General features: G+C 42.6%; 1 protein-coding gene across 4 annotated transcripts in view; it reads left to right on the top strand.

Moving 5' to 3' along the window:
• Window positions 1-9670: 9670 nt before the first annotated feature.
• Window positions 9671-14294, top strand: part of TDRD3 (tudor domain containing 3) — a 93059-nt gene continuing 88435 nt past the window's right edge. The window contains exon 1 of one of the 4 annotated variants that reach the window (XM_064408631.1): window positions 9671-9886. In XM_064408631.1, the coding sequence (XP_064264701.1) occupies window positions 9846-9886 (41 nt within the window). In that variant the 5' untranslated portion in view covers window positions 9671-9845. The remainder of the gene's footprint in view (window positions 9887-14294) is intronic. The other 3 variants (XM_064408630.1, XM_064408633.1, XM_064408635.1) reach the window with 3 other exon arrangements.

Genomic DNA, 14294 nt, shown 5'->3' with positions numbered 1-14294 from the left:
ACCTTAAGTATTATATAAGCTACTACCCTGCCCTATATTCATATCAGAAAATGGATCTTGGCAAGCAGTGTGAAAGTGTTAAGAATGAAAACTCCCTCTCTGCTTTTCAGCATTGTACCCCACCCAACAGAAGGAAACAAAAGAAAGTTTTTGCATGTAGTACATGTAACAATTACAATATCTTTATAATTAAAGCTAAAACAATACCAACTGAGGTACTAGGGTTTTGCATTAGTTTGAGATTTGCAAAGTCTAGTAGCTTCCACCTAAGAAAATGCTAGCAGCAGTATCTTGCTTGCCAAAGTTTGATCTGTTAATTACGTTTTCACTTTCTATATTTCTCTGCTATATTTCTCTGATACTTTCTCCTCTCAAGAAGGCACATGCTTTAAGTCATTTTGCTCTCTGTATGTTAATTACTTGATCTGGATACTTGGTAGGCAAATATTCTCATCCCTCAGTGGAGCAGTTCTGGTAGTCTCAGCCACAACTATTTACAGCTGAATCTATCTCCAAAGCTTCTGAATCTGAGCTTTGCAATCATCAGTTTAAAAAAATCAGACCTTGGCGTCTCCCAAAGAATCCCCTCAAACAAGTAATAGCTGGCCAGCCTTCAGCTGGCATGGGATCTTTCCAGATTTTTAGTCCAACCCTAAATGTAGTTATAAACTTCATATTGAATTTTTGTGATTTATGAATCTTTTTTTATTCCTTGGTTGTTATCTTTACTGCAATTGTCAGATCTACAAAACTGCGAGTAGAGGAAAAAGGGTGTTTATTTTAGAAAATAGCTTGTTTGCAATGTTATAGCTGAAAAATGGTAAAATTTTGAGAACAGCATTGTTATTCAGAAAAAAACCCCAAAAACAAACAACAAATGGCAAACAAGAAACAACCCACCCTACCATGATATGGACACCAGCGCATGTGATATACTAATTTGTTTGATGGAAAAGTATAGATTGCGTGCTAGGATTGCTTTGGCACGCGGCATTTTGCTAAGCCACCTGCCAGGTTAAGCCACTCTAATCATGTAACCATGGCAATACTGCTGGCGTCAGCGTGAAGAACTGATTTGTGCAGCCAGTAAGGACTGGGCACCTTAATGCACTAACTGGAGCTGTTAGGAACTGTTTGGAAATAAATATGTAAAATAGGAATAAAAGGTTCTTTTAGATTGTTTAGTGTTTTGCTTCAGGCAATATTTGTTAACAGCAGGCCGTCGTGTTTATCAGGCTAAGAGAACATTGTTGTGAGCACTGAAATAGATAACAAACTGCTGGTAAATAACTGCTGGTTGATTTTTCTCTGCTGCTTTGCTTTTTGTGCTTTGATGGGAAACAACAGTTTCAGTTTTAGCAGGAAGTGCTAGGCTATCCTTGTTCTCTAAGGTAAACTGGCAACTTACAGCAGTAATCACAGAAAATCTGAAATTAAGAGTAACCCAAAAAATTCAAGAATTCAAGAAACATTCAAACCCCAAATTTGAATAATTTAATTAGGTTCTAGAAAGATGGTCAGAGAATTGGTTAAAGTGTTCCTACCGTGTATTATATCTCTTCTTCCTATCCCTCGGTTGTTTTCCAAATGCTTTCCCCACGCACGTTTCCTGTCCCTCTCACATTTGCCTTTCATATGCCCCTCAGTTATGTGTTTTCCTAACACCTTTAATTTGCAGCTACACTGCTCCACAAGTAATGGGTTTGTTTTTTTTCCATAGAGGTAATGATCTGATGATACACTGTCTTCAGCATCAATGCTGGCTTAATTAATTTCTACCCCCATGTCAACAAGGTGCAGGACTGCAATGTGAATCAGACCAGGAAAGGAATCCACTTCAAAGTAAAAACTTCAGCATCCCTTCTCTCCAATTTCCCTTTTTTTCAGCCAGGTGCCTGGTTCACACAGCAGCCCCACAAGCATAAGCATATGTAAACATAATTAAAGGAATGCCTCAGTGAATTTTATAGAGGGTGGAACAGAGTACTGATTATTTCAGATTTTGTGTCCAGATGAGGGAAAAAGATAAACTCATAAAATCTGTATTCACTCTCCAAGCCAAAAGCCTCATTTGCAGGAGAAGAAAAAGGGAGTCCTTAGTGACCTCTCTACACATTTTTATGCTGTGTCTACTTTGGTTTGAGTACTAGTAGTATTACTTGATGTATTATTTTCATGATAAATTATTTTCATTCACAGCATCTTATTTTACTGGTCTGAATCCCAGTTGGCACAGGAAGCCCAAATTGTTGCTCTGTGCTGTGGCCCAGTTGTTGCCAATTTTTCTTCATTCTCTCAATTTTTTATGGCCCTCCTCCACAACTTTTTCTTCTAATCTCTCATTCCTCCATTTTTTCCACTTTTGGTAATTTTTCATGGTGAGTGCCCGTTTTCAGTGGTTCACTAATCTGCCAAACAGCACTGTGCTTTCTGGAGTATATTTGTGTCCCCCAGACTGGCAGCTGTTGGACTCTGTAAAGGACAGCTGCTTCATTAACACATATATTCACTTTTGTACTAAATCACGATTTTTTGTAGGCTGTGAAAAAAGTGAAGTTATGATTTTGTACAAAAATAAAGGAATGAAAACTTTTAAAACAACTGTGGCAAGCAGGAGCCCACTTGAGGATGTGGGGCTATGAATCTTTTTTAGTCCCTGAAGCTCTTCACTTTGCTCTTATGGCCCCATTTCTGTATGGACTCCATTTGAAATGTCTTAGCTAGTTAGGATAAATATGCAAGCCAGGGAAGTTCCAAGTGTATTCCTGCAAATAGTGAGAAATTGTTCAGGGCTCTAGCATTTGTTTTTTTTTTCATCCTTCATCTTTGAGAACAGCAAAATTTAATCAAAAAGTTAGCTGAAACATAGTTGGAAAAAGAAAATGTTGCTTTTAATAACTTAAAATATGTAAGGCTGCTTTAAGGATAACTCTGTAATTTTGTAATTTTCTTAATAATAATAATAATAATACAGTTACTCAGAAAATAGGGCCCAGTTCTCTTTTGAAAGAAGATTAAAAACCTATCATGAAGATCAGATGATACACATTCTTTTGGTTTGTTGTGTTTTGCTAATAGGCAGGAAAGAAGGAGCACAAAGGACAGAACAACTGAAATCAACAGATACACAAGAGATACATAAATACGAATTAGAAAAGAAAGGAACTGAATCACTCATAAATGAAGATCAGCAAACAGCATGCCCAGATATTGCACTTTATTGCTAGAAGCATTGATTTTGCTGCTCCTTGGAAGTTCTTAAGAAATTTAGTTATCTTTCCAAACTGTACTGCTTTGGGCCTGCAGACTACAAGGGAAGAGCAGTGGTAGGCAGAAGCTGCCACATATGAATAAGAAAGATGCCTAACACAGTATATTTTCTCTGCCAGGAAATAACAAAGAAGCATTCTTGCCTGTTTAGTGGGTATTAAATCATGGATAGAAAGTCAACTGCTTATCTGGAGCCTGGCATAGATTTCCAATAACTCGATTTTCCTCAAGCACAAACATACGACAACACTTGAGGAAAACCACAGAGTGAGTCTTTTACAATCCAAAAATAATCTTTTTAGATTTCCATGAGAAAACAGCACTTATTTATTCAGTCTTTTTCTCTCACCTTGCAATTAAGTCAAGTGCTGACACAGATTACTGGGCAATTTATGCCCCAAACTGTTCAACAGAGATGATGCCTTCTAGTGGATATACAAAATAAAACCTTTATGACTTTTAATAGCAAATCCAATATATAGAATTCCTACACAGCCACATACACATGGTGTATAGGCAATAAGTAGTGCATGTAATAGGTGGTCACTGTAGTCACTGTTTTGCTGCACAGCTGTGCTCTCCAATCTAATCTGTGTTTATAGTTAAGGACATATCCTGTTTGTGTACTGTGCCTGTGTGCCTCTGACAGCCTGATCTACAGCTTCCATTACCGTGGTGTTTGGGGTGTTGCTGTCCTACCCTAGAGAATTTGGCTTAGTTTTAACAGGGATGTCCACGTGGCTTGACAGGCAACCCTACAATGTCCCACTCTGCAGGCTCTTAACATCCTGCTGAAAGTTCCCTGACACTGTGTGAGGGGTCCTCTTGCATGGCACTTACTCTACAAGGCCTTTACCCTCCACAGTAAAAGTGCTGTCCCTAACTTGTCTGCTCACCTCTAGGCCACAAATTCTCAGCATGCAGCCAGCCCCTCATGAGCAGCTCTGCCCAGTAGTGCTTGTAAGCACTGACCTTAATTTTACCGAGACAAATTTTAAACTTGAAACCTTGGGGAAGCAGAAGCCTGCAGAGAGGACCACACATTCCCTGCCTGCTCTCTTCCTATCTGAGGGTGCTGTTCTGTCCTGTACATTGAGGGACTGTATGGCCAGCAGCTGGCCTCAGCAGTGTCTCCACTGTCGCTGAGCTTTGCTCAGCTGCATCATGTGTACTGATTTCAGACACCAGGTGACAGCCAATGGGCCACTAACTTCTCCATCTAACACCATGTTCATGGCTCTGGGATAGGAGATCTCAGGAAGCAGCAAGCACGGGCTGTCCCACCAGAGAAGGAAGCCAGGAGCTGAGGGCAATAGCGAGGCAGGTAGGGCAATGATCCCACCCAGGAGGGCACAATCCCACAGTACCTGAACAGGTGCCATACTGGGGAGCAGGGTGAGGCAGTAGTCAAGGTTACCAGACAAGTCTGTAGTGGTGAAGCAGGTGCGAGGTCAAATCAGCAAATCAACCCAGTGGTTCAGGATCAGCAAGGCACATGGACAGGCACATGCGGACCTAAGACAAGTCTCAAGGATGGAAGCCTGAACTTCAACGCAGCTCCCAAGCAAAGAGCAGGAGGTCCCCTTGAGGGTTTCCATACCTCCTCCTCACACGGCTCTGTCCCCAGCACCCTGATCCAAGGCTACAGATTCACCATATCAGACCTGCAATGGAGGATGGGCAACCAAGCCTCAAGGAGAGGAGAAGAGGCTGCAGAGCCTCTTGGTGCACTCAAAACCCTGACAACACCATGCTTATTTCCAGATTTTCATCCAATCCAGAAGGTATCAGTCTCTTAAAAGTAATCTTGTTAGAGACAAGGCACAGCTGTTCAGGGCTGGGATGTTTACTGCAGCCCAGTAAAGTCTGCAAAGCCATATGCTGTTTGATCCTCTGCTCCCTGGCTATTTACCAAGTCAGTGTCCAGAGGGGCAAGAGGATGAGCTCTGCCAGAATGGCTGACAAACACCAGCCCTTCTGCTGGCCCATGAGGGGCCCTGAAAGCATCATAATTATATGGAATTACATTCTGCAGTACTTACTGAATCATCATACCCTAGTGATCATTGCAGTGGTTCATCTGCACTTTGAGGTCTGAACTGCTGAGATTTTGATAGGCAGCCATGCACAGAGCCAACAACAGCATCATTGTGTCACATACAAATGCCTCTATCCTGACAGCTACAGTGCCTCACCAAGTGTGATGCTGTCTTTTTGACTGACATAATGTGTGTGAACTATACCTTTAAGATGCCTGACATACACTTGGTGATTTGCATGAGAAAGTGGGGAGTGTGGTCAAACTGAAGGGTTCCAGAAGAGGATAGTCAGGTGGCAAAATCAATTAGAGCAGCCTGACAAAAATGTTAGCCTTGGCGTTTAGTGGAAATTATCTCTCCTTGCAACACCATCTTAACTACAGTCTGTGGCTACAGGTGATGGTATTATGTCCAAGACTTCATAATCCTTTACCACTTCCATGAAGGATTTGTATTTGTCTGTCCTCCATCCTGCTCCTTTCCAAGCCTCTCTCCTTCCTCTCCCCCATGAAGAAAATCTTTACTTCTGTAATTTTCCCTTCTTCTCTTTAGTCTGTGAAATGTCCATCTCTTCTCCAGCTGCCATGTAAGAAAGTGTGAGTGCTGAGTACTATCCTTCAGATAAAACATACACAATATTTTAGCTGACATGCAACAATACATGTAGGAAAGCTAATCCTTCTGACTGCAGTCAAATCAGTTCAGGACCCAGTCCATCACAGGACATGGAGAGGTAACCACTTTTGTTGGAACTCCAGCACACTCCTAGAAATACAGTGACGAGAAGGAAAGGCCCTTTACATTCAGTTCCCAGTAAATTTCAGCTTCAGATCCAGGATAAGGATCATCTGCTTTTGTGTTCAGTAAGCAGGCCTTTTACCTTCAGAAAACGTAATGAAGAAAGCATATTCTATGGAAGACAAAATAAAAATTAAAACCTTTCTGCTGCTGTGGGGACCTTCTGTTAGACCTAGTGTTCAGGGTCTTCATCCCAATGTTGTTGCTTTCAGCATATCAGGCTGGGTTGAATGATGCCATAACTCATAAGGAGTGTTACAGGTTTCTGCTCTTGCCTGTTTCTGTAAAGTGCAGTCAAAAGTTTCAGCTCCCCAGTTTTGTGAGCCTACTGCTAACCAAGAGGACTGAACCTGGAACTGGCAGGAGATAAAAGGAGTAAGGAAGAATCAATCCAGTGAATCAAGAAACCTGCAGGGCTGCTTCAAAAACTAGCTCTTGCTGTATTGTGCCGTGTGCTAGTTCTGTCTGTTAGAGCTGTCTCACCAGAGATGCTCGAGTAGACCAATGCTTTCAGGTATTTAAAATTACAGAACATTGTGAAATAACCTCTTTGGCATAGGTTAAGTTGTCCCAGGGCACGTGGGCAGCAGTCAAACAGAACTGCATTTTAGGAAGTTTGGACAGAAGTCCATGTGAATTTTGTGGACAGTGATGCACTGATTCACCTTGAGCAACTAGCGTTTTCCAGAGAAAGATCTGAAGGTACAGAGCCCCTGACAGGAGTGCAGGGGTTTAGGTCAGTCCCTGTACAGTCCCAGCTACTCTGGTGCTCATTACCTTCAGCAATGTCATTTATTCTAAAGGTGATCGATATAGAGAATATGCTCTAAGAATGTTTTATCACAAACAGCTGGTACAGAGGGTCTTATCTGTGGGTTTCTGACTGCCTGGCAGGCACTGCATCACCTTCTGTTTTACAGTGGAACTAATTGCTCACCTCGGTGCAGCACAGCTAACAGCAGCTACAAACTACAAAGCTCAGGCAGTGCCCTCTGTGAGCAGACAAACACCCACTAATGGGGACTTCTCCTGTACAAAAGGAGGCACATGTGAATTCATACACACACACACACACATCTCAGCTTGCATATAATGAATTTGTTAGAGAAGAGGCCTGCAGACCTTTAAGAAGGACAGCACCTACATTTTCTTTATACTAGATGGCATTTAGTGCCATGAGGTGCAAGAGCTAGCCCTATGCCAGCACAAACTGCTGGTATAATTGCCTGGCGATTTTAATGAAGATTTAAGTAAGCAAAACCTTCCATGTCTTAAAACTAACATGAGGCAATGCATAAAGTCTGTAATTCTCATTATCTTCTCCTAGGTCATACTCCATCCCTCACTAATTGGTTCTATGGGCATCCCATTTTGAGTTACAATGTTTACAACCTTTTCTTGCTAATCTAATACGCAGGCAGGTCAGACTCCAAATGCAAGGTGTTTTTATTCCCATTTCTTTTCCATAATAAATTCTGAACTGAAACCACATTTATCCACTAGTGCTTTTCCATGTCAGTGGCTGCTACTGCTGAACAGGTTTGACTTGGCCACTGATATTTCAGTGTGACTCTTCTGCTGTATGGTATTGCTCATCACTAATTCAAGAGTTTCTTGGGTACAGACATAGAGTAGGTCTGATTCAAGGCTCTAGGGTTAGTTAGTTCTCCTTGACATTATTTCTTTTGCAGATCATGTTCACCTGGAGCCCTGACATGACACAGGACTGCACAACCTCTGACAATCCACTTTCCCAATTAATAATGCTCCCTCTGCTAATTTTTTTGTTGATGTTTAATGACCACCACAGGGATTAACACTTTCCTATGGTTATATTTATTATTTTGGGATTTTGCTGGCAGGAATCATATGTTAGTCTTCCATTTTCAAGCTGCCTTTTTTGTTTTTTTAGATTTTATTTTAGGTTTAAGTTAAGACTCATGACCAGGAACGCTTCAAGGATATGCATAGCATTATGCATTGTTCAGTTGAACTTGAATAATATAGGTTTGGTTTCTTTCATCTGTGTCAACCTTTAAATAATAATTAGCTTAAAGATATATGTGCCTTCTTAAAATCAGCAGCCACACAGGACACCATACCTTCTCATGACAAAATCTTTGTCCTAGAGTATATAATCTATAGACACAAAAGAAAATATCATGAATGAGCAGCACAGTGTTGTGTGCAAAAATCCTGAGTGATTTGTACTCAGTATAGCAAAGAGAGGTTTTCAGATGGATCAAACAATGAAACAAAAAAAAAGCCAACAAAAAAACCTCTCAACGAAAGCAAAATTGTAAGCTTTGACTTGAAAATGCTGCATGAAAACTGAAACATCTTAAGGACGAAAGTAATCTATGAAGAAAAGTCCACCTTTAACAGACAAACAAAGCAGGTAGACAAGTTTCAAAACCTCAGTGGTGAAAAAAACCATTTGGCATTGACAGGTTACAGAAGTAGCTGGACGTGATGCACTAATACAAATTGTCAGTGTTTTCTGCAGAGCAGCTGACCTCACCTGCAGGCAGAAATCCTGAGCACCAAGGCCTTGATTAGCATTTTTAAAATTCCTGATCTGCTCATGTTCACCTTCTGGCCGTTTCTCTGGATGATGGGAACACAGACTAAACAGGGGAACAGTGCTCTCACCGTCCCCGTCACTGGCACCCGAGGGCACTGGGCACTTGTAACAGCAATAATGAAATAGTGCTATTCTGTTAAAGTATGATTCCCTTTAAAAAGGCAGATAAAAAAAGCCCCAAAATGTTCATATCGGTGCCCAGCATTTTAGGGTAAATAATAAAGAAAAAACCCCAAACAACAAACCACCAAATATAAAAGAAACACAGGTCTTTCAGAAAGAATCATTAATGTTGGGAAATACTTTTAACAATGAACCCAACCATTAATGAGCACTGCCAAGTCTACCACGAAACCATGCTCCTAAGGGCCATACTACAGCTTTTCTGAACGCTGGCAGGGACAGTGATTCTACCACTTCCCTGGGCAGCCTATTCCAATGCTTCACTCTCTGTGAAGAAGTTTTTCCTGATATCCCGTCTAAACCTCCTGTGGCACTTGAGGCCGTTTTGTGACCGTCTGCACTCGTCCTGCCACTTGTTACTCGATAGAAGAGGCCGACCCCCACCTGGCCGTGAGCTCCTTTCAGGAAGGTGTCAAGAGCAGCAAGGTCCCCCTGAGCCTCCTCTTCTCCAGGCTAACCATCCCCAGCCCCTCCTCATGTGACGTGCGTTCCAGACCCTTTTAAAAATCCCTCCTCATCCACAACACGCATTTTGAAGGCACGGAGGAGAGCCTTTTCCAGAACAACGCTGCTGTCAATAATACTATTCATAGACGAAACGCGTTAAACAAACCCTTCCCCGACACTACACGGCGGCAGGGCCCGAGCCGCAGGAGTGAGGCCGGCGCTCCTCGGCTGCGCTGCCCGCACTCCTTCCCTTCCCCGCCATGGCGGCCCCAGCTTCCAGGCAGCCGCCGGTCGCGGGCTTTGTTCGTCTCTGCCTGCGCCGCCTCCGCCCCTTCCTTCCCTCCGCTCCCTCCCTTCCCCCTTCCCTCCCTCCCTCCCCCTGGCCGGCCCGAACGCCCGGAGAGGCCCGCGGGGCGAGGGAACGAGCGGGCCCCGCATCCCTCCTTCCCCTCCGAGCGAGTGCCGGGGGTCTCCGCAGCGCCCGTCGGCCCCGAGTGCTGCGGGCGAGCGGCGGGGGAGGCGCCATGGCCGACCGGGCGCGGGCAGCGCTCTCCGAGTCGGGCTGGTAAGTGGGGCCGAGCTCGGCCGCACCGCCGCCTCCGCCTCCGGGGGTGACTCCGAGCGGCGGGCGGGGTGGGCAGTGCCCCGTGTTGGAGGCGTGCGGGACGGGGGGGTGTTCCCGCCCCAGCTCCGCTCGGAGCCCGTCCATGCCGGGCAGGGGGCTGTGCCTCCCCCGGTGCGCTCGGGGCCTGGCGCTGGCTCGCCCTGGAGAGGAGCTCCCGCCCGTCCCGCTGGCCCTGCGGGGCGGGCCGGCGCCCCATCCCGGAGCCACCTCCGTTGTCCCTCGGGGTCGGCGGCGGCCTCCCCGCCTGGCCCGGGACCGGCCTCGCCCGGAGGCCTGGCGCCCTCCCCTAGTGCTGGGGCTGTTGATTGCACTGTGCGCCCCTTCAGTGAGGGAGGCAAGGTGAAAAAGTGGAGTTAAGGTAGGGTAAATGAACCACACATGAGGCTTGAACTCGGGTGCTTGTGTTTTCTACGGAGTCCCATTCGTTGGGCACGCAATATCCATTTTGGAGCAACGTGTTTCAAGGAGTCGTGCTTTTCAAATACCTGCTGCAAACGCTTATTTGCTAGCCTAGAGGTGAGGCTGCATTGTAGGAGGTCTTTGTTTTGGTTTGGGGCTTTTCCGTTTGTTTGTTTGATTGTTTTGTTGAAGTGATTCACTTATTAGTCAGTGTTGACTTTCTCCCATAACTACTTGGAAAGTCTTTCACCAAACCTAAAGTTTAGTGCTACTTGCTAAAGCACAAAGCTTTAGCAAGTAGCACTAAATAACACATGCAAAGTTATTTCCAGTGGCGTGTTGAGGATTTTTCTGTTTTACTGTTTACATTAGTGGCTGTCCTGGATTGTGGTTTCATGTATGTCTAGGACAGAAAAGGTTAAATTTGGTATCCTATGATTTAGAATAGAACAGGATAATTTACTTAGAAGGAACCTATGGCAATCATCTAGTCAAGTCACTGACGACTTTAGGTTTGACCAGATCTTGGTATGTTATTAAGGGTACTGGCCAAATGCCTCTTAAACATTTGACTGGCTTGGGACATTGATCTCAGTAAAGAAATGCCTTCTTATGTCCAGTTTGAACCCTCCCTGACCCAGCTGACACATCCCTGTTCATCCTATCACTGGGTCCAGGCACAAAAGATCAGGACCTCCCTCTCCACTTCTCCCACTCAGGAGGCTGTGTAGAAAGAGAGGGATGAGCTTGCCCCTCAGCCTCCTATTCTCCCATGAAGACAAGCCAAGGTCTTCAGCTGCTCCTCACATGCCACCAGTTTTGTTGCCCTCCGTATTTAAGGGCCTTCACATCTTCACATAGTTTTCCAATTGTGTTCATTGTAGGTAAGGCCACACCAGTGCTGAGTACAACGGGATAATCACCCCCTGGGTGGTGCTGTGTTTGTTGGGCCAGATTTTGCTACTTTGTGGTAATAGTAACCAAACAGAGTAATTAGGTGTCCTTTGGTATGCTTCTTGGAGAAGTGTATCAAGATCCAGAAATACTGTTCAAAGTGGTTCTGGAGTGCACAGTCCTGGGGCTCCTGGCTATTGCTGAAATGAAATAATCATAACTATTTCTGCTACTTTTTATAACATTAGCTTATTTAACGGGAATTTTGGACTGTGACTTGAAACTTGCCCCTACAAAAACAGGGGTCTTTTTTCATAAAAGTAGTTTTATTTTTTAGTTTGTTTTTCTTGCTTTCTATTGCCTATTCAAAAATTTTTCACAGTTTTCAGCTCTTGACTTGTTTTACTGCCTTTTCAGCTGAACAAGTGCCATTGGTAAATGGCTTTCAGGTTTTTGGCAATACAAATATGAGGTGCCTCTGAAACAATCTGTCCCTCTGCAGTGTTTGCTGCCCTCCTTGGGGGTATAGACTCTCGAATGTCTGTCAACACTTGTTATTCTTGCAGTTCTGTAGGGTGGGGGCCAGGGGCTGAAAGTTGAAGGGGCAAGTAATGGGCTCATTATCAGGTGCACTGGAATTATGCCTTGACCTAGTTACATTGGAAAGGGTAGTATAAAGGAGAGAGGAATGAATACATATGCTTTTGAGGAATGTGGAGTGGAAAAAAAAAATCTTTGGAAATCTTGCTTAGCTGTGTTCATGCACTTTAAAAAGGAGTAGTAACCTGAACATCCATGTTTCTAACTGCTTTGCTGTTGCTCTTACTTATGATTTTTTTCATATTATTAGATCTTAGAGTTATTTAACACATCTGTGAGTGAGCCTTCAGTGTTATAGTGTTATGTGTCAGACTACAGTGGTGATAAAATAATTTTTTCTACCAAATTGGTGGTTACTGTTGCTGTCACCTGATGTCAGAATGATAAGTTTTCTAGTACAAACGCAAAACTGAATTTATGTGTTAAAATCTGTCCCCACTTAAACTGCAGAAGCACTGCATGGCACGTCAAGTAAAAAAAAATTGTTGTCCTTGCTTAGCTTAAAATCTGCTAGCTTGTAAAATACTGCCTGTACTGATTGGATTTTACAGTAAGTTTCTTAAACCTTGCAAGGTTAGAGAGTTAAGGTGGACACTTATTTATGTCAGCTTCTGCCACTAGTGTTTACCTTTTATGACTGAATTAAAAATAAAGTTATTTTTTAAGTAAAACGGTAATAAAGTGTAGATAATACTGAACAGTAATTATATACCTATTCCCCTCCCCCAACCAGGTATTGTCAGAGTAATCTGTTATAAAATTGTCTCTGAATTTGTAATGTTTGCCTTCAGTATATCAATTACATTTTTGTCAGCTTCTGAAAGGTAAAGTAGCCCTGCCTAGTAAACATAACAGTGGTAGGTAATGCTGGGAGACTTTTTTTTTTTCCTTTTTTTTTTGGTGATGGTGGTGTTTCATGAAAATGAGTAAAGGTCCCTGTAGTTTGAGTGCAGAATTGTAGTTTTCCTGAGGACAGATCCCTGCAGCTCTCATTGGAAGTCTGAATTTTTTGGTGCTAGTTCTTTTTGTTATGCACTGCACTGTTTCTTGGAATGAGATATTGGCTCCAGCTACGGGAGAGATAAGGTGTTTGTATTATGTGTCAGTGAAAAAGATATTCTGTCTTGGAACACAAGTTCTGTATTAACTTTTTATTTAATTATCAAACATGAGGAAGGCCAATTACCTTTTTGTATTGTTACAGTTACATTAATGAATTTCAGAACCAGTTTTTCAGTGTTCTTATAAAAATATGGGCCTTAATGGAGCATGAATTAGTGAATCCAGTTTTATTACTAGAAGTGAAGTCCAGAAGAATTGCTGAATACATCCCTTTATGTAAACAATGAGTTGTAAAGCACTTCTTACTGGCTTGCAACAGAATTTTTGTGGTGTATTTTTTGGTTTGTTTGTTTTTAAATTTCCTGGGTGACATTTCACAAGAGAATATGACAAGCCAAGACCTCTACAGTGTTCCTAGATCTTTGCAGAACTTGGGAATTTATTACATGGAAATGCCAACATATTGTCAAAAATGAAAAATATGCCATGGTCTACAGCAGATTTAGCCTGTGGTTCACAGATCTCAGGTCTGGTGATTGATCTCTGTAGGAAAGCAAGAGGTGCAAACTGGATAAGTAAAGATTTTTTTAGTACAGCTAAGTGTACTTGTGAGTTCTTTGTCAACTAGTGGAGATTTTTTTTTTTATTGCACTGTGTGATGCCATAGAAATTAGTGACTCTATGGCAAAAAATACCGTCTTGTAAAACATAATATATTTTGAAGATTATGTAAACAAAGCTGTGACTATAAAAAGTTATTCCCAGAGATGAGGAGGAAATGGAATTGTACTGGTTGTTTGGAAACAAAAGAATACTGCTTAACAGTCCGTGAAAAAACCTTTATATTAATGTCATCGTGGTTGTATATTCTTTGTAAGTGAAAAATATCAAGTTGATGTAGAACAGACTTTTAAACTGAGTGTTTGGTATTTCAGCAAGTGAGTGATGTGCTACATACTGGCTAACTCTGGGTTTGAGATTGGTTTGTTCACATGTGTCCTCTTGTCGGACTAATCATCTGATATGATCCAAGCTCTAAAGCAAAAATAAGTGTATGCCTGGAAACACAAGGAAGTTCTTCAAGGGATTAATCTAACACCACTTTCTAAGAGCTCAGCAGGCGTTTGGCAAAGTAGTCAGTTCCAGAATTCTGCAAGAGAACTGCTTTTCCATCATGTTTTTTGCTATTCCAATAAAATATTTTTGGAAATCACAGCTGAAATTGGTTCCTGCATATTGAGCAGGACACAAGGCAGGACCCAAAATTTTTCTTAGACACGAGCATAACACACATTTCGTGTTTGACAGGAGAGATGCATCTGTTTGGAGATTCTTGAGACTCTTGAGATTCTTGAGACTTCTTTTGTGATGTGCAAAATCTTGTGAAGTTTGG

Source organism: Passer domesticus, chromosome 2 (assembly GCF_036417665.1).
Source record: "Passer domesticus isolate bPasDom1 chromosome 2, bPasDom1.hap1, whole genome shotgun sequence".
In the NCBI taxonomy this organism is placed as follows: Eukaryota; Metazoa; Chordata; class Aves; order Passeriformes; family Passeridae; genus Passer; species Passer domesticus.
The sequence above is the reverse complement of the archived record's forward strand: the minus strand, read 5'-3'. Positions and strand labels throughout refer to the sequence as shown.